This window comes from Bos mutus, chromosome 13 (assembly GCF_027580195.1).
Source record: "Bos mutus isolate GX-2022 chromosome 13, NWIPB_WYAK_1.1, whole genome shotgun sequence".
Classification (NCBI taxonomy): domain Eukaryota; kingdom Metazoa; phylum Chordata; class Mammalia; order Artiodactyla; family Bovidae; genus Bos; species Bos mutus.
The window spans coordinates 43,988,934-44,014,984 of NC_091629.1; the positions used below are offsets into that span (position 1 = coordinate 43,988,934).

A 26,051-nucleotide genomic window follows, 5' to 3' on the forward strand; every position below is an offset into this window, starting at 1 on the left:
CCTGGTATTCCATCTCCCTGAGCTGAGAAGAAAGCTGCATGATGAGACCCTTTGTTTTGTCTACTGCAGCACGTCTAGTGATCAGAAGAGGCCTGGGCAGATAGGAGATGCTCAATAAACGATTGTTAAATGAATGAAGGAAAGGAAAAGGACATTAGCAAATAACCTACAAATATGGGCAACTTGCAAAGGGAAAGCTTCGGGAGACCTGGGGTGCGTACTTGGGGAGAACATAACATTTTTAAAAGATGCTTTGTTAAGAAAAATAGTTGCCACCCACCTGGGTTCTTGGCGCCCCCAGGGCCTATCACATTGAAAGATCTCTAAAGGAGGCTTCTCACCACTTCCATCTTCCTGAGGAAATTTAACTTAATTGAGGTCAGGTTGCTACCACCACCACCACCACCATACACCCACCATTTCCTCTTCCTACCTGGAGAGGAAACAGTACAGAATTCTGGACATTGAAGAAACAGACTTAGCAAAAAGCTGCTGAAACCTGAAAAATGTGATTTTATCTACTTTACAACTTTTTCAGAAGTAATTATCCTATTAAATCAATCAGTGGAAACTCATCCCATAACTGCTCTCTTTCAAAAAAAGGAAGGAAACTCATTTAGCTAGGAGCAGCGGTTTTCAATATTTTGAACCCAGTGGTTCTGGTTTTATACTTTGTTGCCAAAGATCCCTGGTTTAAACTGATCTCAAAAAAAGAAATATCTATAGATAGATATAGCTCCAGATGTCTGTCTCTTTGTGGTGTCTCTGTCTCTCTTTTTGGCTCTCTCTCAGTCATTCTATCTCTCTACACACATAGGTACATACTTACATAGTGTTCTGAAACCATGTGGGACCTGTTCATTACCTCCTGGAGACTAGGTCACTTATAAAGGACTAAATGAGTTGAAACATCTAAAGCATTAGAACAGTATCTGAAATGTAGTAATCACTAAATAGATACATCCCGTTGCTATCACTAGTGTGTAACACATCACTTTGCCTCCTGGGGCAAACACTGACTGGTGTCTCCCTGGAGCAGCCCTTCCTCTCTACAGTGCCATTTCTCACTTTGCTAGGGGTTCCGGCTGGGACACAGCACTCCAGGGGTCTCTCGTGTTTCTGCATGTCTTCTGAACAGAGGCATTGGCTTGATATTTTGTTCCAGACTATCTTGTCAAGGATGTATGTAGCAAACCCCTTGGAAGACAGAGACAACATCTCCCTCCAGAGAAGAATGGCAGGATTGTTTGCTGTCCAGTGTCATAAAGTCTTCCTCTGAGGCAAAGCTTGGTCAGGTTTACACAGAGACTGCTATAAAAGATTGGGAGCTTCCTAGGTTCAGGGGTTTTTTTATGGCTTTGATGCAAACCCTTTGTGTGCACAGCATCACATACACACACCTTTGCATTGCCTCTGGGACTTGAGGGGTATGGGGAAATGATGTAAAAATGAAGCATTAGCAGACTTCCCTGGTGGTAGAGTGGCTAAGGATCGTCTTGCCAATGCAGGGGAGGTGGGTTCTGTCTCTGGTCTGGAAAGATCCCATGTGCCATGGAGCAATTGAGCCTGTGCGCCACAACCAAGAGCCCTGGAGTCACAGCTACTGAGCCTGCACGCTCTAGGGCCTGAGAGCCACAACTAATGAGCCCCTGTGCCACAACTACTGAAGCCCATGAGCACTAGAGCCTGTGCTCTGCAACAAGAGAGGCCACTGCAATAGAAACCCGTGCACCGCAACAAAAGTAGCCCATGCTCACTGCAACTAGAGGAAGCCCACGAGCAGCAATGAAGACTCAGCACAACCAAAACTAGGAATAAATAAATAATTTTTTTTATTTTAAAAATGAATCAGTAACCACTTGTGAGGCTATAAGAGGAGCCATTTGACTCTGTGTAGGAGAGTTGACATAATAACAGGTCTGACTAATATCCTTAGAAAGGCCTGCTGGCAAGATTGGCTTTGGCGGTTGTATAGGAACTTGGTTTCAGGGAGAGTTTCCACCATCCCTGAGTTGATAAGAATGGAGCAGGGCCTAAACTGTTTGTACAAACAATGTGATTCATACAGGACACCTGCTTCCCTTCAAAGAGTCTGAGACTTTGGTCCACACCACATAGAGGCTCACACATGATCAACGCTAGTGAAAACCCTGGAGGCCAGGCTGTCATGAATTTCTCTGGCCAGCAACACTCCCTGTATATTGTCATGGCTTCCAGCTGGGGGAGTTAAGGGGGTCCTAGGTAACCCCCGGGAGGGGACTCTTGGCAGCCTGAGCCTGCCCTGGTGCTTCATTCCCACGTGACCTTTCCCTTTGCAGATTTTGCTCTGTCTCCTTTCATTGTGATAGATAGGAGGGGTGAGACACTATACGTGGGATCCTGTGAAGCTTCCTACCGAATCAGGGGGCCTCAGGGCGGTCTTGGGTACCCCCGACATGGTCTCTGACCCCAGAATCTCATGTCTTCTCTCAGCATCCATGAGATTATGGCAGGCTGACTTGTTACTTTGAAGTAAGGGAAGAAGTAATTTCACAGTTCTTGCTAGAGCCATCTCCTTATCTGTCTAGGAACTCATGGCTGTGTGTGTGTGTGTGTGTGTGTGTGTTGTGTGTCTGTGTGTCTGTGTGTGTCCGTGTGTAGGGGTAAATCCCAGGTCTAGGACACTTTGGGTATTATACACCCATCTTACCATGGAGTTGTTAGGGGCAGACATCTGATCTAAGACTCTTTTCTTCCCCTCTGGCCACAGACCAATAAAGACCATAACTCATGGCAGACACCTTGAAACCATGAGAGTTAACACAGAGAAAGTGGGACTCAGAAATTGGGCCTTGATGATTCTGCTGGGGGTACTCAAAGCAGCTGTTTTTGAAGCCGGCTTGACCCTGGATTATGTTAAGATACTTGAGTCAATAAATTCCTTTTATTGCTTAAGAGAGATGGTATCAGAAGAAGTCCTAACTGACATAGATCACGGCTGCTCCCAGAAAATGTCTCCATTCTAGTGCAGAGAACCAAGCCTCACCAGGACAGGATCCTTCTTTAGGGACTCTGAGAGTAACTTGATGTATACTATCAGTCTTTTGGTAGTCAACAATTTAAAAGTGCAGAGTAGCAGATAGGAACTGCAGCTGGTACCATTTCAGGTAATTTCCAGCCTAGAGATGGCTCATGGCAGAGGGACACATAGAAGACATGAACCTCCCCTTGAAGTGATGATGTAACCATAGAAACATGAACTAAAGCCCCAGCTGCAAGGACAGGAAGAGGAGGTGTTTGACTTGGCGTGGGGGAGTGGGGGGGAATTCTGGGCCACTCTCAGATCTGTGCCCAGTGATAGGGCTGCTGTTTATACCACACTTCCTGGCTCTACTTTTCCCGAGCTAGCGTTGCATGTGCAAACTTGGCCTCTACTTCCTCTCCTTGCACACTTTGGGGAGAAGCATTTGCGTGACACAAATAAACATTTTGCTTTGGTACCAGAACCCAAGTGACACAGATCAAACATCTTTCCAAAGAAAAGATTGGTGCAAAGGATGTTTCAATTCATGACTGTATTGACATAATATTATAAATGGTAACACATTTGAGACTATTGAGGTATAAACCTTTTCTGATTGAACATACTAAATGCTCAATCCATGTGTTGAATTTATCAACACAGAATCTATAATGTACAAAATAAATAGGGAACCCAATAGAACATGTTATATTGCAAATTTACCACTACTTATAACATGTTTGTTTAACTCTGTTCAGATAAAACAGCAAATATATATATATATACATGTGTGGTATAAGTCACAGATACAGAATTTGTACCAGTCTCACAGAATTAATTCTATCCAAACTGAAAATTATACTGCATTTTCTAGTAGATGCAACAGAAATTAATCACTTGAAAATAGTCTCTGCCCTCATTCTCATATTCTATTTTCTCCCTGTTGTTCAGTCGCTCAGTCATGTCTAACTCTCTTGCCAACCCATGGACTGTAGTCTGCCAAACTCCTCTGTCCATGGGATTTCCCAGGAAAGAATACTGGAGGGGGTTACCATTTGGTTCTCCAGGGGATCTTCCCAATCCAGGGATCGAACCACATCTCCTGCATTGGCAGGTGGGTTCTTTACCACTGAGCCCCAAAGGAAGCCCAAAAGTAGGCTTCTCCCTAGCACCTAATATATTGTGTATGTATTTCTCCATCATTTGTCTGTCTCCCCACTAGATTGTAAATGCCCTGAGGGCAAAGCCTTGGTCTGATTCTGTGCTACATGCCCAGCACCTAGAATTTAACATACAATAGGTACCCAATAAATAAGTACTGAATGAATGAATGAACTTAAAACAGGCACACATTGGGCTAATATAAAAAACTGGATTCCACAACCTCATTTCATACACTGGCCCTACACCATAGGTCCTTTCTTCACACCTAACTCCTCCCTGACTCTGTGGGATAAGCCAATATCCTGGAGTTGCCCAGACCCTCGGTAACACTGGGTTTGGGCACCATGACGATTGCCATCCATTGCACACCCCCAGGTTGGTTTTTCCCAGAGGACAGACTTGCACAGGTTGTGGGTGTGCAACTGAAGTGAAGAGTTTAACAGGGAGAACGAGGCTTATTCCAACGTCCCCCTGAACTGCTGCGCGTGCTGCTCCAGCTTCTTGGCTTCGGCCAGGAGGTGCTGCAGGGCAGTGGGGCTGGGGTGCTGGAGCACGGCGTGCTTGGTGGCCAGCGCTAGGTCCTTGAGTAGGCTGCAGAGGCAGCTGCTGCCCCGCAGGATCTCATTGCGCACGTCCCGCTCCTGGGTCTCCCGGCACAGCCTGTCCACCAGCTTCTGCCCGACCGTGATGACCAGCTTGCTCTGCGTGATGAAGGTCTCGGGGGGTTGGCTGTTCTGGAGGCTGCTGTTCAGCACGCTGATGGCTTTGAAGAGCGCCCCAAAATAGAGGCGGCAATGTTCAGAAAGACGGGTTTTCTTCTCGGGATTCTGCTGACTCAAAGGCCTGGGGACCAGGGAGCTAGGATTCTAGAGAAGGGGAAGAAGATGACAGATTAGAGAGAGACACGAGCAACAGGCTGTGGTTGTCTCTCTTCTGTTTTTGCTTAATTTGCAGACTTTTTATAAGAAAAAGTATAGTTTTGTTTGGGAAGCCCCACGTGCAGGTGCAACATGCTGCCTAACAAATTCATGTTAATTCAAAGCATGTTGTGCTGTTTAGTTGCTAAATCCTGTCCAACTCTTTTGTGACCCAATGGACTGTAGCCTGCCAGGCTCCTCTGTCCATGGGATTCTCCAGGCAAGAATACTGGAGTGGGTTGCCATTTCCTCCTCCAGGAAATCTTCCCGACCCAGGGATCAAATCCTGGGTCCTTGCCATCTCCTACATTGACAGGAAGTTTCTTTACTGCTGAGCCACCAGGGAAACCCTTTTTAAAGCTTCCTTATAAATATAATCTTATATATTGTGTTATATATAATCATTCATATTAAATATACATAAAATTATAGTCAATCCTCTCAATAAACCATTAGAAACCCATTCTAAGAAACTTACTGACAATGACTAAATTTATACCTTTTTTTAAAAAGTTTTTTCTTTTTATGTTGATCCTTTTTTAACATTTTTATTGAATTTGTTACAATATTCCTTCTGCTTTGCATTTTGTTTTGTATTTTTTTACTTTGAGGCATGCGGGAACTTAGCTCCCAATCCAAACCCCTTGCACTGGAAGGCAAAGTCTTAACCACTGGACCACAGCGAAGTCCCCTAAATTTATAAATTTAAAAAAATGCAGGAAAGTTGATGGTGAGATTTTAAAATTTACTGAAATAACAGATTTTAAAGCATTTTTAAAAAATCCTTCCTAATTCCAGTATAAGAGGTAAACTTGAATTCCCCCAAATTTCCAGAAGAAATCAAAACATACTGACCTATTTGCTTTAAGATTAAAATATTTATCTTACTTACTAGTTAAAGTTTCATTTAGAATTTTACTTTCGTGAATTTTATTTTCTGCAGTGTGGCACCAAAGCCTATTCACTAGTGAAAGATTCTCTGCATCAAATTTAGTGTCAGCCACCCCAGGTAACAATCAAAATCCCCTTTGTTAGGTGATAGGTGAGGAGACTGAGTATCCCAGAAGAGAAGAGGTCACCTAGGGTCACTCAATTAGCAAAATAAAGATTGGAGGGCTGGACTTCCCCGGCAGTCCAGTGGTTAAGACTCACCTTCCCAATGGAGGGACCCAGGCTTCAATCCCTGGTCAGGGAGCTAGATCCCACACGCCACAACTAAGACCTGGTGCAGCCAAATGCATCAATAAATACTGAAAAAAAAGTTCTGGAGCTCTAAGCCGAGTCAGCAAGTCTGAAATTCTCATTCTTTGTTACACTGCACCCTTTTATCAATCTAAGATCTCAAAACTCACAGCTCAGAAGCACTCAGACTGCGTTATGGTCTGACTGTGTCTCCCTAAAATCTGTATCATGAAACTCTAACCCCTCAAGGTAAAGGTATTAGGAGATGGAGCCTTTGGGAGGTGGTGACTAGAATTAAGGCTTCCTCGGTGGTTCACGGCCCCCAGGGTGGGGGATTAGTGCTCTTATAAGGGTCATGTGAGAGCTTGCTTCCCACCTGTGTCTTCTGCCAGGTCTGAAGCCTGGGAGGGATCTCTCACCGGAACCTGATCATGCTGGCATCCTGATCTTAGACTCCTAGTCTCCAGGACAGTGAGACATAAATTTCTCTTGTTTGCAAGCCACCCAGACTACAGTACTTTGTTGTAGCAGCATAAACAAGGACAAGTGATGAAGAAAAGATTGGAGTGTTAGCTGTGGTAGACTCTTGGAGGGGCAGGAAACATGAGAAGAACACATCAGAGGCTAGAAATGAGAAGCAACCATCTAGGGAATAGGAATGTTGGCATCTTAGCTTGAGAGTATTACCTGTAGGGAAACAAAGTACTGCCTTTTATCCTGAGGTGTTGGAAATCTCTGGAGGTATTTTTGGCTGTCACACTGATGAGGGAGCACCACAGAATACCGGCAGTCAGGGGGCTAGGGATGCTCAATGTTCCATCCCACATGACGGAGAATTGTCCGCCCAATGGTCAGTGGTCCCTCTACCCACACTAAGAAGCAGTCAGTCTAAAGCAGGATATTTCCAAGTGTGGTCCTTGGACCACGGCACCAGTAGCACCTGAGAACTTATTAGAAAAGAAAATTCTCAGGCCCTACCCTAGACTTACTGCATCCTGAACACTGGGGTGGGACCCAATTCTCTGGGTTTTAACAAGCCCTATAGGAAACTGTGACACACTCTCAAATTTGAGAACTGCTAGTCCAAGACAGACTTCATGTTGAATAAAATAGCATGACTTTTAGCAATGTGACAGGCCACTAAGTTTGGGGTTTGGAGTTTGCAGAACTAAGCATCAGGAGGCCTGGGTTATTATCCTAGCTGGCCTCTGAAAAGGCAGCAATCTTATCCATATCATTGAATAACTCTGACCCTTCTTGCCTACCCTGATCCCCCAACCAGAAAGTTGAGTGGGTTCACTGGTTCCCAGGCTCCAGTTATGCAAAGAAAACCTTCACACGCTATGAAGTTTCTACCTTCCTCTTGACTTCAGTTGGCTTCATATTTGTCTTTAAACGATCCAGTTTTTACTTAAGTTAAAACTGTTTAAATTGGTAAATGGAAAACTAGTATCGTTTGCCAGCAATAGGAGGTAACCAATTAAAATTAAGCACAATGATAACATCTTTGATTTCAAAAAAAAAGAACATCATATGTCAAAGACGTGCTGAAGGTACACAAGCCTCAAACCAAAATGGTTTTTCTGTTGTAATCAGAAACATTAAAAGAGAATGTCAGACCGCTAACGGATAGAGGGTAGATCAAGTGAAGACACAATGAGAAGATGATCACGCAAGCCAGGGAAAGAGATGCCGCAGAAGAAACGAACCTTGATTTTGGATTTCTAACCTCCATAATTGTGAGAAAATAAATTTCTATTGTTTAAGCCAAAGGTGGGGTGGGGGGAAAAAAAAAGAATGTTAGGCCATGTGACTTAATGGCAGGTCATTGATAAACTTGCAGAGGACCTAGAATTATTTCACTAATGGTCAAAGGACCGTGTTCCACGCTTGGGGGCTCACTGGGCTAGTTCATCTCCAGGGTTCCTTCTATTGTAAATAAGGAAGAACTATGACAAAACCAAGTCTCCTCCCAGGTGGGTCAGGGCTGTGATATTGAATTATTCACAGCAGGAGATGTCTCTGGGGATAAAGCGTTTCAGTCAATCAGAAGGGTTGGAGAGTCAGTCAGCATCATCACTTACCTGTGTTTCCAAGTCGCTGTTTTCATCCGACCTTTGTTCCAAGATGGGCTTTTCTCTCTCTTCCAGGTGAGGCAACTTCTGAAACATACAATCCCTTCGAATTACCAACCAGAACGGTCTTTACCTACTGTATAGCTATTTAATCCACTTTAAAACTTGAGCGTTCCTCTTTATGCTTTTGTTGAGGTTCTGCCTATGATACCTGTTGCCAACAAAGGAGATTTTAGCAGGTGAAGAGCTGAATTTTGCCTATCAACACAACCTAATAGAAGGACACAGAGTTTAACCAGAAATGAAAAATATCTAAATGTCCAGCTTCTCTGGAGTGTGTTAAAGCTCTTGCACCACCAGGCATGTCAGCAGAAAACCCCAAGACTGGGGCCGAAAGCACCAAGTTATCCTGTGACACAGCCCCTGTTATCTGCTGCATCTCCTGCAACTTGCAATTCTTGAACTAAAGGTGTCTTACTATAGTGCCTCATCTCATGGAGGAAAGTATTTCTAAGAGTAACTAGAGTCTGGAGGCTGCTAGGACCATGGACAATTTGGAAGAGTATTTATACTTCCTCTTATGTTCCTAAGAAGCACACTGACAATGACTCAGTTTATAACTTTCCAAAGTGCAAGGAAACTTGATGGTGAGATAAAAATTTTGCTCAAAAAACAGGTTTCAAAAGGTTTTCAGAATCCTTTCTTATCCTAGCATCAGAAGTAAGCCCCAAACCCTAAAATGTCCAGAAGACATCCTGTTTGTCTTAATATTAATCTTTCTTCTTAGTAAGATTTCATATAGAATTTTACCTTCATGAATTTTATTTTCTGGAAAATGGAACTCATGCCTCCCCAAAGATGAAATAGTAGATTCTCAGCATCTAACTTATGGGTGACCACTCCAGATAAAAATGGAAAGCCCCTTTATATTTTATTAATACCGTGTGGAACTCTGAACTCACCTGTTCACAAACATTTGTCCTATTCTTCTCTAATAGTTCAGGAGAGTGTTTGCTTTCTTTTTGCTTATGAAAAGGAGTGTTCCTTTGATAGGATTCAATCTCCCTTTGGGGAAGCTGGATGGATTTGGCAAGCTTAAACTCTGCACTTGGGGTCAATTGCACGGGATCTTCCTTTTCACAGTTCGGCTTGAAAAGGAGCCTCCCATTGGCAATGATGATGGAGGCGAACCTCTTGACATCTTCCGGAACCATCCGTGCCACCTGGACAAATCTCTCCAGGTCATCCGGGCTGTTCTGGATTTTGTCAGTCACAAGGACTTCCAGGGACCAATCGCAGCTCTCCAGACTTTCCTTTGATTCAAGCAGGATTTGGTAGGAGTTGGAGATTGTCTGTAGCTGATCCCTAATTCTGGCCTGAAGGTTACTGTTGGTGAGGTTGCAGGTGGTCCCACAGACTCCTCGGGCAAAATCCAGGAATTCTTTCAAGGATTCCTCTGTGCGGTCAGCGGCCCTGCGAATTGCATCAATGTTGGCCTCCAGAGAGTCCCTGAACCTCCACTTCCTACTGACAAAGAGCATCAGGCTCCCGACGGAGTTGGCCACCTTGTGCTGCAGAACTGTGACCGTCTCTCTGGCCAAGTCCAGGTCCAAGGGGAGCTCTCTGGCTGACTCCTCTGAGAAGGAGCTGGACGAAGAGTCAGTGGATGTGGAGGAGCAGGAGGAAAGAATGCTGGCTCTACTGTCAGAGCTGGACACAGACGAGCTGTCTGGTTCAGGGGACAGCGATGCTGCCTGGCTAGGAAACCACGGGGAGTTATGGTCCAAGGAATTCTCTGAAGGCACGTTGGCTTTCCCCAGCTCTTTCCCAGCCTGGGGGTCCCTTGGCCTTGCTTTAGGGATGTCGTAAATGTTCGGCTTGGTGTTCTGCTGCTCCACTCGGGGGATCAGAAAACTTGAAGGAACCTTGTAGCTGACAGCTTCATCCAAAGGGAATGCAGCCTTGGCTAGTGGAAAGCTATAAGAAGGAATTTCTGGAAGGCTGAGTTTTTTCTGCATGGGCATGTTTTTCTGCGGGTGTGGACTGAGAGTCCCTGCTCTGCTGCTCGGAGGGCTGTGGAAGCTGGACATACACCTGGGGAGGACATGGTGCCCCGATTTTTCCACAGAGCTACTTGGAGATGCATTTCTTACATCAGCCTTTTCCAGAGACACTGGTGTGTCATAAATCCATTCCGATTTCTGAGGGCTTGGCAGTGTGTTGCAACCACCCCTCCTTAAGGCGATGCTTGATGTCAGGGGAATATTCTGCCTCTGTGAAGAACCACACAAAGTCACCCGTTATTTAGTTTAAGGAAAAGACAGTGTGAGTGACTCGGGGGATGCATGTGTATTATACTGAGGAGCCACCAAGCGCTGGGCACTGTGCATCTTAAAAGCCTGATGGTCACTCCTCTGCTCAAGTTTCTGCAGTGGCTTCCCATTTCCGCCACCACTCAAGCCCTTCACAGTCTGGCTCCAGACTGCTTTTGAGTCTCCTCGCTCTCTGCCTCTGCCACCACACGTGGCACTCCCCTCCTTCAAGGTCCAGCGACTCAGGCTGCTTACCTTTCTCTGAACCCAAAATGCTCTCCTGCACGGCTATATTCAATTCTGTCCAAGCTGGTTCCTCTGTTCTCAGTGTCCACTCAACCCCTGCCTTCCATCTAACAAACTCCTGTGCATCCCTCATGACACTGCTGAGAAGCCACCTTGGGCATAAGTGCATGCGTGCTGAGTCACTTCAGTCATGTCCCACTCTCTGCAACCCCATGGACTGTAGACCGCCAGGCTCCTCTGTCCATGGGACTCTCCAGGCAAGAATACTGGAGTGGGTTGCCATGCCCTCCTCCAGGGGACCTTCCTGACCCAGGGAGAGAATGTCTCCCTCATCGGCAGGTAAGTTCTCTATCACTAGCACTACCTGGAGAGCCCACCTTGGGCATAGGTGTATTTATTGTATGCATGTGACAGAATCCATTGATAAGCATGGATTACAGATTTCAAGTTAAGTCATCTCCCCTCCATACAAATAAAAACCTACCTCAACACAACATGTCTCCAAGGTAGATTGCAAGAAGCATTTATCTCAAGTCTCCTGAGCTCTTGCTCTGTGCCAAGCACTGTACTAGGTCCTTCACAGGGATTATGTCAATTCTCACAGTAAGTTTGTAAAGAGAAACGGAGGTGTACGGAAGTCAAAGGGTTTATCTAGACCACATGACTTGTCTGGTTCCTGAACACTGTCGCAGTTAAAAGTTTTGCCTCCAGTGAAGTAAATTCTGCTATGAGGGATTTGAGTTCCTAATTTTGACCAAGCAAACAACATTTCCCAGAGGCGGTTCAGGTTTGCACAGTCTCAGATCTCAGTGCCGATCATACTTACGTTTGTTTGGCTGGCCGGGGGACCCAGTGCTGCCTTTTGGGGGCTGGGGGGGATATCATATAGCTGCTGCGTGCCTGGCTCCTGGGAAAAGACCATGAAGAAGGTCAACTTGAAATTTTCCTTCCTGGTGACAGCACATCACAAACTGTCTCAACGCTGGTATTTTGTTTTGTTTTGTTTTTTTTCCCAAGTGAAAACACAAATCACTGAAGACTTTGGGACTTTCAGTCATGATGGTTTTATGGTACAAGTGTGTGCTGTTCTGAGTATATTTTCAACAATGGGTTCTGTGTTTTATAAAAAAAGGTACCTTCTCAATCAAAGGTGGGGACAAACCACAGAGAGAATTAGCTGCAGTTGTCTGAGTTAAAAACAGCAGTTCATTTCCTTCTGTAAGTTCACCTTAAGACTGAATCAAAGAAGACTAAATATAAGATTGGAATTTACTATGTCTTTTTTCTTTCTTGTTTTTCCCAGTAGAAATTTTCCTGTGCTTATAACTCATGTATTAATCCTGCAAATATTTACTAAGTGCCCACTAATGACTAGCCACTGAACTAAATGACATGTACACCCAGTAACGAGCAAAAGACATGGCATCTCTAGAGATAATAGACATTTGTGGGGAGGTGCAACAATTAGGAAATACATATATTAGGACGTGAAAAATAGGTTCCATATTCCAAGGTAAGGTGAGAGCACCAGACAGGTTTTTCAAAGAAAGAGAAAAGAAGCTGAAATTTGGAGAGGGTTTTTGTTTTGGGCTTTTTTTTTTTTTTTTTTAAGCCACACATCATGACTTGTGGGATCTTATTTCCCCGACCAGGGATTGAACCCGGGCCCTCGGCAGTGAGAGTCCTAATCACTGAAGAGAGTCAGGCTATGAGTCTCCTCCAAGTCTCCTCCTTTCACTTTATAGGCAGGGGGAATTTTGGTACAGCCTGCTCAGAACATTAAATTCCTCCACGGAGATTTCTTACTACCTGGGAGCGACCAGGAAGTCGCCAAACCAGCTTGAATTTAGAACCAACTGGGAGCTTTAAAATTCCTACTGCCCAGGGCCCACCCCAGATCTCAAACCTCAGAGTCTCTGGGCGTGGTTCCAGGAAGCAGGCATGGCTGAAGCATCCAGGCCATTCCCCTGTGAGTGGCGGGCAGGGGAGAGCATGGCCATGGGGCAGTTCTGATGGGCTAAGAAGTGAGTGAAGTTGTTTTCTGATTATAGGAAGTATGTCTTACAAAACTGATGTACCAGTTACATTCAAATAAGGTAAAAAAAAAAAACAACAAAAAACCTCTGAAATTTCCTCCCCGAGAGATAATCAGTGTTAAGATAACCAACAATAATGTTAAGACTATGATGTATATCCTTCGTGTTACTATTACTTTTTAAAAAGTGCAGATATGTGTATACAGGTGTGTGTATATATTGTGTTAGTCACTCAATCGTGTCCGACTCTTTGTGACCCTATGGACTGTAGCTGACCAGGATTCTCTGTCCATGGGATTCTCCAGGCTAGAAAACTGGAGTGGGTTGCCAATCTTTTCTCCAGTGCGTATATATGCATGGATATAAAGCATTACAAATGCAAAGTAAAAATTTTTTAAATATTCAGAATTCAAATAATAGTAATATTCTTCTGAGCATGTCTGGGTTCCCTGGGCACAAAGCTGGTTTCTGAGTGGTGATGGGTCCCTTGGAGTCAGAACTGAAGCTCCAAAGATCTCTCAATGGTAAAACTGAAATGCAAGGTCAGCGTGATGCTGAGAGCCAACAATTTAGATGGAGAAACCGGGGCGGAGCAGGGCCACGGATGAGGCTCACCTTCAGAGTTGGTGGGCACCGGCTCTGGGCAGGCACATCGTACACCTGGCAACCCAGGGCTGGTAATGAGGTCCGAGCATGTCTAGGAATCATGAAGATAGCCTTGGGGAGAAAAAGAAGAACAGAGGAAAAGAAATGTTACCACCGCATCCATGGATCACGAAACAGCAAAGGCACCACCATCATGCTAGGACATTCTCTGGGCACCTCTTGTTGGAGACCCTTTGCTCTGAGACTGGAGACAGCAGGATGCTGGTGGGGAGGTCTGTGATGGAGGGCAATCTTCCTCACCATGTGGATCAGCCTCATCTGGGAAGTGGGTTGGAAATGCAGATTCCTGGGCCCCGCGTGCATTGCACGGAATCTCTGAGTCTTGACGGAGAGCCTAGGAAACTGCATTATTGTCAGGGCCCCCAGGTGATTCTGATGTTCTCAGAATTTTATTTGTGGAGCTGACTTTGTGGGCCACACTTGTCCAAGAGACAACCTACAGCCTAGGATGGGACTTTCCTTGGTTTGGAATTGTAGGTGGAAAGAAGCCAGTTCAGAAAGGCCCATTGTTTCTTGGAAAACGTAGATGGGAACTAAGGAACATTTTTTTGAGAAATATGGTTTTGAAAGGTTTAGGGGACAGAAAGAAACTCTAGTTCAAGAACTAGATGGTCTATAAGCAATTTAAACCTAAAAGCAGATTTCATCAGGAAATCTGATCTTTTTACTTGAAATACAAAAGATTACCCTTTCTGAATTTAAACCAAAATCAAATACTTTCTTTGTATGGTCATTTTTTTTTTTTTTAAAGAGAGGCCAGTGTATTATAATAAGGAAGTTGGAATAAAAAGTAAAACAAAGCTCAAGATCGTGGTTACCCTGGGGGGAAGTGGCTGGGAGAGGTGGGAGGGGGCTTCTGGCTTGCTGGTTTCATTGTGTTTCTGGATTCGGATACTAGTGACTGAACAGTGTACTCTGAAGATCTAGAGGTTAAACTTCAATAAAACATTAATAGATAGTATCAGCCACAGAGCCAGGCAAACTAGATCAAGAGCATGCCAAGGGCTCTGTTTTGGGTGTTGGCAGGCCAGGGGTATGGACAGACACAGACACAACAAGGAAACTTTAGTCTCTGGTGTTCATCAGGATATGACCTTGGATGGGCCTTTCACCTCCCAGGGAATCAATTTCCTCATTTGTAAAATGAAGAGTTGTTCTCATCTAAAGAGGTCTCTTTTTCTCTCAGATCTACAGAGGTCTCTTCCAGCTAGAAATATGCAGAGTCCCTGATGAGGACAACTTGAGACAAGGGACATATTTTCACCTTCTTGGTTTTTAATTTTTGGCTAACATAAATCTAGAGATGCTCAACCTGAGTATAAAGGGAATCTTTTAGATGGATCCCCTGGGCTGTGTGCCAAGCCTGTGAACTGCCCATTGGAAAACAGCTCAAAGCTAGTGGCTGGGCTTGCTTATTTTTACCAATGTCTGCTTCTGCTCAGAATGTTATTTTTTTCAGCCGTCTCAGACTCAAAGCTCACCACTGGATTACCCAAGTAGGGAGAAGATGCCTGTCTTCTGTGGATCAGAAGATTCTTAAGTTATTATAATCTTGCATCCTTCTAGCTCCTTCCTTCTTGTAGTAGAGGAAGAAGCAAGATTACTCAGAATCACCAAAAACTAGTTTGAGGTGAACTCAGAAATGATAAGATGGTTGGATGGCATCACTGACTCAATGGACATGAGTTTTAGCAAGCTCCAGGAGTTGGTGATGGACAGGGAAGCCTGGTGTGCTGCAGTCCATGGGGTTGCAAAGAGTCAGACACGACTGCGTGACTGGACTGAACTGAACCCTCTCTTGATACAGACCAAGAAAGAGAAGTCTAGAGGGGTGCTGTGATGTCTCCAGTCACCCAGCATGGCAGTGGCTGCTGCAGAAACCAAGTGAACCTGGATTCCTGATTTCTAAGCTGCAGATGACATTGCTTGCTTTAAAAGACCCTCAAGCACAGAGAAGGCGATGAAAAAGGGAATGGGGAGAGAGCCAAAACATAGATAGGGCAGTGATGGAGGGAACTTAGGCAGGAATAAAAGGCAGGAAAGTTCCCCAAGTGTTTTACTGGGGCCACCTCAAGACCTGCTTGAGTGGTGAGGAGCTCCCGGCTTCTGAAATCCCCTTCAGTGGCTGTGGTTTCTGCCGTGGCCACAGCCTGCACCAGTGAGGTCTCCACACTTCATGTCAAGGACAAATCTTACGCTAGCGCCCTGACTCTTTTCTAAGTTAGGATGGTCGACTCATCTCTCCTTTTATACCAACATCAGTCTAGAAGTTGACAGTGAGCCCATTATGTTGGATCTGGTCATTTCATTCATTCCACAAATGTCTATGGAGCATCTCTCAGGAGCCTAGCATGGTCCTGGGGGTTCAGAATCCCCAGCAAACCGCAGACTTTGCACCTGCTGTGCTTTTAGGGGGTGGGGAAAATGACCTTAGATTTCAAAAAAAAATTTTAATTGGAGTATAATTGCTTAACAATGTTGTGTTCATTTCTGCTGTACAACAACATGAATCAGCTATCTATATACATGTATCCGCTACTTCTTGAGCTTCCCTCTCACCCCCATCCCCATCCCAGCCCTCTAGGTCAACAAAGAGCACTGAGCTGAGCTCCCTGTGCTATACAACAGCTTCCCACTAGCTGTTTGTTTTACACATGGTAGTGTATACACCGGAGAAGGCAATGGCACCCCACTCCAGTGTTCTTGCCTGGAGAATCCCAGGGACGGGGGAGCCTGGTAGGCTGCCGTCTATGGGGTCGCACAGAGTCGGACACAACTGAAATGACTTAGCAGCAGCAGCAGCAGTGTATACACATAAATGCTACTCTCTTCAGTTCGTCCCATTTGGCCTTTGATTTTGTTTTTTTCTTTCCTTTGAAAGTGAAAGTTGCTCAGTCATGACCAACTCTTTGTGACCCCATGGACTATATGGTCCATGGAATTCTCCAGGCTAGAATATTGGAGTGGGTAGCCTTTCCCTTCTCCAGGGGATCTTCCCAACCCAGGGATTGAACCCAGGTCTCCCACTTTGCAGGCAGATTCTTTACCAGCTGAGCCACAAGGGAAGCCCAAGAATACTGGAGTGGGTAGCCTTGCCCTTCTCTAGCAGATCTTCCCGACCCAGGAATCCAACCGGGGTCTCCTGCATTGCAGGCGGATTTTTTACCAACTGAGCTATCAGGGAGCAACTCAATTAACTTCAGCCCAGACCACTCGCTCTCAGAGGAGCCAGCACCCAGGCCCCACTCTGGGTCAGCTGCTCGGATGACAGCTGAGCGTGCCAGGCCTAGATTTGGGCCAGTTGTTCCAGAAAAGGGACTTCAGGTCCACCTCACGGATGGCTGAAGGACAATCAGCCACCTCTTTCTGGTGTTTGTAGTCGGTGCCTAGAGGGGCAGCTGTTCTGTGTAACACGGGTCGTGTGCCTGGCAGCCCAGGGAGGCAGGCAATCTGCAGGATTCGGAATCTCTTAGGGACTTCCCTGATGGTCCAGAGGTTAAGACTTTACCTTCCAGTGCAGGGTGAGCAGGTTCCATCCCTGGTCAGGGAGCTAAGATCCCACGTGCCCCGCCCAAACCCCCCCAAAACATAAAACAGAAGCAATATTGTAACAAATTCAATAAAGACTTTAAATAAGTCTCTTAAGGAATCAAAGAAGAAGCTGGTGTGGAGGAGGCCTGCAGGGTAAGTGGGACATTCCTGGGAGGAGGGGCAGCACATACATGGGAGAAGTGGCCTCTCCTGGCCTAGGGCCTCATCAGGACCTCTGTGCAGAGCTGAGGCCAGGTGGGATGTGTCATCGAGCTGAAAGCAAAGTGTGTGATGGCAGGAAATGCTTGCAGTGACTGAAGATCGTGCAAGACTGTGCTGCATTCTTAACACCTCATGAAGGCCAGGGCTTGGAGGGAAACAGTGCAGTTACTTTTTTTTTTTTTCTTTTAAATTCCTGCTTCTTTCTTCTTCTTTTTTTTGATGTGGACCATTTTTAAAGTCTTTATTGAATTTGATACAATATCGCTTCTATTTTACGTTTTGGGTTTTTAGCCCCAAGGCATGTAGGATCTTAGCTCCCCAACCAGGGATTGAACCTGCACTCTCTGCATTGGGAGGTGAAATCTTAACCACTTGACCACCAGGGAAGTCCCTTCCTCTCCTACTTTAAAAAAATGTTTCATTATACATTTATGAAGTGCTTCTTTTCCTCGGCTTTAAAAAAAATGTTACTTTTTAAAAATTACAGATGTAATACATGTTCTATATAACACACAAATCAACCTCTTAGTCTCTTTGTTCATCAAATATTTATCAAGTGCCCACCCCAGGCGAGGCACATCCAAGGTGCAGGGGACACAGAAGCCAATAAAGTATAGATCCCTGTTTAATGACTTCTTCCACTTTCTGCTTAACCAGTTCCACTTCCTAAGGGTGACCACTGCTAGTGTGTGTTCTTTTCAATGCACACATATACACACATACTTTTTAAAGGTTTTTTTTTGGTTTGTTTGTTAGGTTTTTATGTAAATGGCTCTTTCTCCCTCCCTTATACATCGTTACAGAACTAATTTCATTTTTTCTCCCCACAACTGCAGTACACACACACACACACACACACACACACGGACACACACACACGGAGTGGCTCGTCCTAGGGTACTGCCAAAACTTATGTAACCAATCCTCCATGAACATTCCTTTAGGCAACTGAAATTTTTCCCTATAACAAATAATACTGTAATGGCTATGACTTTCTCATTCAGATATACTTCTGCCTTCTTGTATATTTTTGCAACAATTCTGGAAATCCTTTCTAGGTTGAAAGGAACACATATTTTAAATCTGATGAATGATTTCTTGCCTTTGACCCATGGAAATTCAACCCCTTCATTTAACTAATGTTTCTTCCTAGTGTAAAAAGAGACCGCTGTGAATGTTATCATTCTTTCAGACTCAGCTCAACTAAGCATTCAGTTTCCTGCAAAGTGTGGGCGTCTTGGCAAGCCAGGAACCACCAGGGTACCCAGAGTGTTAACGACAACCCAATCACCCCAACTGTCTGGTTCCCATCCTGTACGTTTGCTCTCCTGATGGACACCCACAATTCAAGGGTATTTAGGCCCTGGGTGCTGCCTACCTTTTGACCTATTTCTTCTGTCTGGAAATGTACTTACCTGTTTTGGAAAGCTTAGGTTCTTTTCACAGACGATTCTGGCACAGGCAGGTGGGTCAGGGACTTCGTAGACTTGGACTGTGGGAGGTGGGGGTCCCTCCACCCAACTCTTCATCTGCTCATACACAGGAGATGAGGGGTTGAGCAGGGTGGGCACCTCATAGGTCTCCTGGGAGATGGCGGGAGCATTGTCTAGGCCTTTCAGGAAAGGGGGACGAGGCCTGTCTGTGGAGGCCTCCGCTAGGATTTGGAGGCGGTTGGCAGGGGCCAGGCCTTGCCTCCCGTGGAGCAGACACTTCCACCAGCCTTCACTTTCTGGCACATTTTGTTCCAGAATGGTCAGGATGTCTCCTCTGCAGAAAGCCAGCTCATCAGCGGAGTCGGGGTGGTTGTCGTAAAGTGCCTTGGCCAAGAGAGTCTGGAGATGGGAGAGAAAGAATTCACAGTCATTGTTATTGCCAAGGACCAAGACTGCCACGCCACTAGCTTAGAACACAGTCACAGCTGCTCCTTTATCTCATTTCCTCCCCTCCCCACCACCCAGAGACCCTTGTCCCTGCTGTTTGCCTGATTTATTTCTAGCCATACTTGGGGAGGTGAGGAGAGTCTCAGGTGAAATGTCAGAACTTCCAGGTAGTCTTAATGGACTCAATGGACATGAGTTTGAGCAAGATCCAGGAGATGATACTGCAGTCCATGGGTCACAAAGACTTGGACACCACTGAGTGACTGAACAAATGACCCACCCGAGTTATATGGTAGACGGCAGCCTAGCGCAGAACTAGGTTGAAATACCGGCTCTCCTTCCTAGCTCTGTGCCCTTAAGTAAATTAGCCCTATCTTTGGGCCTCAGTTTCCTTGTCTGTAAAATGGGAATAATAGTGCTATCTACCTCATGTAGGTGTGCTCAGTCACTCAGTCATGTCCGACTCTTTCCGACCCTTTGAACTGTAGCCTTCCAGGCTCTTCTGACCATGGGATTTTCCAGGCAAGAATATTGGAGTGGGTTGCCATTTCTTCCTCCGGGGGATCTTCCTGACCCTGGGACTGAACCCAAGTCTCTTGAATCTCCTGCACTGCAGGCAGATTCTTTACCACTAGCGCCACCTCTGCCTCACAAAGTTATTAATTAAATGGGTTGATATGTATAGAAAGCTCACTGAACAGTGCCTGGCACTTTGTAAGTGCTCAGTAAAGCTTGGCTGCAAACTGTCAAAACGATTATATTGCTCTTTGCCTGGTTGTTGCTTTTCTCCTGGCTGGCCTTGGAAGCTCCATGACTTTTGGGATCACATCTTGCTCGATTTGCTGTTCTCTTGCAGCATTGAGCATGGACCCGGGCTCAGAGCAGAGGCTCTATTAATGATCATTTATTCACATGCAGTGAAATAAAGACACAGAGGGTGAGTGACTGGTCTACACAGCCGGAATCAAAATATAAACAATCTCCTAATTCTCAGGCCCATGCTCTTTCTGTAAGCTACATGGTTCTCATAAAATCCCAAACAACAACAACAAAAAAACCCCACCTGTTATAATGACAGCAATGGTACTGTACTGCCTACAAATACCTAGTTCCTCAAATGCCCCTTGACCTGATTTTAACCTTTTTCTGGTTCCCTCATCAATTAATCAGTTTAATAAAATCCTTGACGTGAGGTCATTTCATATTTGCATGAGAGTTATGATTTTACCTTTTTGAAAATGAGACTTTGTTCATACTGGGGAAAAAACGGAAAGCAAAACACAGTCTCCAATCTATCATCACAATTCCCATGAAATACATCTAACACAGTCTGAGAAGAAAAAACCCATCATCTGAAACGTGCTTGCATTTGTCTGGAAATAAGATAGTGTGTGTGTTTAGGCAGAGCAGTTGCTTCAACATGGCAGCTGCTTGGAAGTGCCCAGATTGGCAGCAGCTTAGCTGGTGGACTTGCCTGTTGCAAAAAGGGATACTTGTCTAGAGAATAATTGCCTTGTGTGATCACCTGCCTGATCAGGCACCCACAACTGTCCAAAATGGACATCGACAGTCTTGCTACGGAGACATGGTTTACTTTGAATGGATAGAAAAATCTGCAATCTTCAGAGCAGCAGTCCACACCCTAAAGGGCATATAGTCACAGCAAAGGAAAACCCTAACTATGTTGCTAGAACAGGATTCCCCTCAAAATAGTATTTTGTTACAACTGGTTCAGAGACACCTCCTGCAGTCAATTAATGTCTCAAAGCTTTGATAACAAAGACTATCAATATTTACGTTATAAAAGAATTAAATACATGTAAGAAATCTTGGAGAATTCCTCTCCCAGAAAAGGGAGCTAACAGTAGACTATACTGAATGGGGAATTATTTTGTGTTGGGGACACTGAAGCTATGATATCAGTGAATTCTCAGGTGCCTCAGAGGTGGGTTTTCTTCTTCCCATTTTACAGATGAGGAAACAGGGTCAGAGAGATCAGATGACTTGTCTGAGGTCCCATGGACTCGACGTTTTCTCCTCACATCCATTATTGCACCCTTCTCCTTCCAATTCATTCTCTAGACACCAATCAGAATGACATTTTATATGACATTTCTCCTTCTCTGTCTGGTTTACCTCAATTAGTATGATAATATCTATGTATGATAATCCATGTTGCTGCAAATGATGGTATTTCACTCTTTTAATGGCTGAGTAATATTCCATGCTACGTATGTACTACATCTTCTTTATCCATTCCTCTGTCAATGGGCATTTAGGTTGCGTCCATGTCTTGGCTATTGTGAATAATGGTGCAATGAACACTGAGGTGCATGTGTCCTTTTGAATTACGGTTTTCTCCAGATATATGCCAGGCGTGGGATTGCAAGGTCATATGGTAGCTCTATTTTCAGTTTTTTAAGGAACCTCCACAGTGTTCTCCTTTGGCTGTACTAATTTATTAATACATTCCCACCAACAGTGTAGGAGGCTTCCCTTTTTCTCCACACCCTTGCCAGCATTTATTGTTTTGTAGAGTTTTTAATGATGGCCAATCTGACTGGTGCGATGTGATACCTCATTGCAGTTTTGATTTGTATAGAATGATATTTTTTACACATAAATCAGACTGTTGGTCTGTTGTTTAAAAATGTCCAATTGCTTAGAACCACCTTTAGAACAAAACCTAAACTCTCTGCCTGATTGCCTGGCTTGAGTGACTTCCTCCTGTTAATTTTAGTGCTTCTCTTCTGTTAATTTTCCTCCAGCTGCCTCGTTTTCTTTCTCTGACGCACTGATTACTTCCACCTCAGGACCTTTGCCCTTGTGAGTCCTCCTGCCCTGAACACTCTTCAGCCATATATTTGCACAACTGACTCCTCATCCTTCAGATCTCAGCTCAAGTCACTTCCTGTAGAAGCTGTCCCTGACCACACGGGAAGGCTGGGCTCCTCCTCCATGTGCATGCATGGGACTTGGAGACGAGGGCCCTCTGGGCATGTTAAGAAAGAACCCAGTTGGGACCAAGCCAGACTTTTATGGACAGGACGGCAGTGTGGGGAGAATGAGAAATAGCAGCCTTGGGTTTCCCTGGTGGCTGAGGAGTGAGGAATCCAGCGTGCCAGTGCAGGAGACATGGCTTCCACCCCTTGTCCGGGAAGATCCCACATGCAACTGAGCTCATGCACTGCAACTCCTGAGCCTGTGCTCTAGAGCCTGGGAGCTACAACTACTGAAGCCCACATGCCCTAGAGCCTGTGCTCTGCAACAAGAGAAGCCACTGCAATGAGAAGCCCGCGAACTGCGACTGAAGAGTAGCCCCTGCTTGCCTCAACTAGAGAAAAGCAACAAAGACCCAGCACAGCCAAAAATAAAAATAAATTAATTAATCCAATTAAACAAAAAAAGAAATAGCAGCCTCAGCAAACAGGTATCGAGCTCTTATGTCCCTGATACTGCACTGAATGCTTTGCAGACAATAGACCGAAGGGACTGATGGGCTACTACAACAGCGTTCTGATTACAACCAAGATCACCACTGAGGCCACCCCCAAGTTATTCTTTGTGTGTGAATGCTCAGTAGTGTCCTACTCTTCGAGACCCCATGGACTGTAGCCTGCCTGGCTCCTTTGTCCCTGGGATTTCCCAGGCAAAAATACTGAAGTGGGTTGCCATTTCCTCCTCCAGGGGATCTTCCCAACTCAGGGATTGTACCTGTGTCTCCTGCATCTCCTGCATTGCAGGAGGATTCTTTACCCTCAGAGCCACTGGGAAAGCCCAAAAGACCTATAGCACCCGGTATGCCTGTGGTCTCTCATGCAAGTACTAACCAGGCCCAACTCTGCTTAGCTTCCAAGATCAGGTGAGATCAGGGGCTTTCAGGGTAGTATTAATTTGGGAACATTTGTGTAGACAAGAGATGAAGGAAGGCATATATTTATATTTTTATTCTCTTTGGGCACAAAGACAGTTAGATCTTAGGTACAACAGAAGAAACCTTCCTTGCCAATTTCCAAAAAGGACCTTTCCCTCAAATGCCCATCTTCATACAACAGTTGGGAGAAGGGAAAGGAGACTAGGGAAACAGAGGCAAAGAATAAGAGTTTCTCTCTCTGGGGAGACATTCACATGGCCAGATGCAAAGTGCTAATCCATACTGAACTGGCAATGAGCCACGGGAGTAATTAACTATCTTCATTTACTCATACATCAAGTTTGATCATCAATTATATGTCTGGCGCTTGGGGGAGATAAAGTGGTGAAGAAAATAGTTCCTGATCTTATGTCGGTGTATATCCTAACAGAGGAGACACACAACAGAAATAAACATAGGGTTTCTACTTCTCTTAAGTGCAGCCAAGAAAAATACAGAAAGTTATGAGGAATTCTGAGTACAGTTGGGAAGTGGGGATGGATAAGGGCTTAGAGAACATTTTCCTGAGAACTGGCCATGGAAGTTGCAATCTGGAAGTGAGTAGAAATTAGTCGGATTGAGAAAGGGGGAGAAATCATCCAGGCAGAGGAAGAGAAATGGGTGAGGGAGGGAGTGAGTTTGTGCATTTGTGTGAATTGTATGGTGAGTCAGGGAAACTGAAAGATGTCCAGGTTGTCTTGTTGTTGCTATTGAGTCGCTAAGTTGTGTTCGATGCTTTTGCGACCCCATGGACTGTAGCCCAACAGGCTCCTCTGTCCATAGGATTTCCCAGTCAAGAATACTGGAGCAGGTTGCCATTTCCTTCTCCAAGGGGATCTCGCCAACCCAGGGATCAAACCTGCGTCTCCTGCGATGGCAGGTAGGTTCTTTACTGCTAAGCTATCATGGAAGCCCTGACCAGGTTGTCTGGAAAGAAGTAAACAAAAACCTAGAGCTTCCTTCCGTATTGGCTGACGCTTCTCTCTAATTTCTGGATGGGAAGGGGATTAGATGGAGCTGGTGTGAAGCCAAAGAAGCTCATCAAAGCCAGTGGTGGTCCAGTCCAGGTGGGAGAGGCCTGAGGCTCAGAGGAGGGTGGTGGTTGGCTGTAGGAGCACAGTTGGGAGGAGCTGCTGAGGGATTGTGTGTAATCCTGAGGTGAGTCTTGAAAGAAGGGCAGGGTTATAACTGCTGAGAAGGAAAGAGAGTTGCACTGTGGATCAGGGGAAGTAAGAGGCAGAGAGAGAGATTTGGTCCCATACTTTGTCTTCTGCAGTGATGTAAAAGCTGGCAGAAGCAGCTACAGTTCTAAGCAGAGGCCGGTTAGAGGAGCCTGTAGAAATGCCACCTGCTGAAGCTACCGACTTTTATTTCTGCATCATTCCCACTGCCAGGGTGGTCAGCTCCTCTCTAGACCAGGAGGATGGGCTCCTCGGCGACTGCCCCACACTGGCTCTCCGAGAGCCCAGCTTGCCTTCCTGCTTGCCTTTCCACTTTTCTTCAGTTCACTTGAAAGAGCAAAGTGGCAGAAACTCAGAATGTTCTAGCTGGGTCTCATCTATTCTTTTGCCATATTTCAGAGCTTTATGTTGCCTGTGTCTAGGAGAGGTTAAGGTCATAAGGCGGCAGGCAGAAAGTAGGGATCCAAATGCGAGTCTCTCTGACTCTGAAGCCTGCTACGGCTGATTCACTGCACAGCCTCCCAAAGTCCAAGTCAATTCCTATTCTAATCTGCCAAAGTCTCTGTGCATGTGTGCTTAGTCTCTCAGTTATGCCCGACTCTTGGCAGCCTCATGGACTTTGCAGCCCACCAGGCTTCTCTCCCTATGGAAGTTTCCAGGTAAAAATATTGGAGTGGGTTTCCATTTCCTACTCCAGGGGATCTTCCCAACCCAGGGATCAAACCTGGGTCTCTTGCATCTCCTGCATTTGCAGGCAGATTCTTTACCACTGAGCCACCTGGGAAGCCATAGGCAGGAGAGGCAAACTCAAATGATCATAAGAACCAGGGAAAGAAGTATGTGTATGTCAGGGAGGAAGGCCAGGTGTCAGACATTTGAGAGTGGTGGGGACTTTGGCATGGTCAGACAGATTTCAAAAGATAACTATTAATGCTGGGGTCAAATGAAGTTCTCTACTGCTGAGTCCAGCCCACTGCTTGGGTCTTAGAGGCCTCACCCTGGCTTCCTTTGCAAACCGGGCATTAAAACTAGGGATCGCAGGAGCATTTATGTCCAATGCAGGACTCCTCTAATGGACATTCTGTTCTGAAGCCTCCCACCCATCCCATTATGTTATCCATGACTATGTGCAAATTGCTCACAGTCTGAGGCTCTCTCTGTCCTCCCCTGCTGGCTCCCCTCTCTCCCTCCACAAGGGTCTGATCAGCAGCATCACAGCCCAATCCTGCTCCCTCCTCGATTTATCCTTCACAAGTCTCCCTCCACTCCCAGACTCTTGTACACCTGAAATTACAGAGTTAGTGGCAGGGGATAGGAGAGTAAGGATCCTGGGATGTTTCCATTAAAGTAGCTAGAAAAGGATTTTTTTCCTTGGGAAGGTAATTATACCATGAGGGCATCAGCACACAGCAGGAAGTAGTAAATAAACAAATGCCACAAACAAGGAGAAATAGAGATCATAAATGTGCAAGGAACTCTGAGTAGCAAGTGGTTGCTGGGTCCCTGCTCTGTACAATGTCATGGAACCCCATTAACAAGATGAGTGTTTTTCTTCTACTAAAATCCTTCTTTGAAAAGTGTCCATGTTTAGCATGTTGGCTTCCTTCTCACAGATTCCATGACTTACTTCCAAGAATTCTTAGTTAGTTTTAGGGGAAGGTGATGGAATGGTTCATACTTCCCTTCTGAGGGCCATGAGAGAGAACAGTTATACAGAAGTCACAA

At 45.3% G+C, this 26,051-nt stretch overlaps 1 protein-coding gene across 1 annotated transcript in view; it reads right to left on the reverse strand.

The window, feature by feature from the left end:
* Window positions 1–1,809: 1,809 nt before the first annotated feature.
* Window positions 1,810–26,051, reverse strand: part of CASS4 (Cas scaffold protein family member 4) — a 37,391-nt gene continuing 13,149 nt past the window's right edge. Inside the window, exons 2-7 of the mRNA XM_070381513.1 lie at window positions 18,768–19,184; window positions 13,549–13,650; window positions 11,724–11,804; window positions 9,302–10,612; window positions 8,349–8,426; window positions 1,810–5,031 (exon numbers count right to left, since the gene is read on the reverse strand). Coding sequence (XP_070237614.1) covers window positions 4,621–5,031; window positions 8,349–8,426; window positions 9,302–10,612; window positions 11,724–11,804; window positions 13,549–13,650; window positions 18,768–19,184 — 2,400 coding nt within the window. The 3' untranslated portion in view covers window positions 1,810–4,620. The remainder of the gene's footprint in view (window positions 5,032–8,348; window positions 8,427–9,301; window positions 10,613–11,723; window positions 11,805–13,548; window positions 13,651–18,767; window positions 19,185–26,051) is intronic.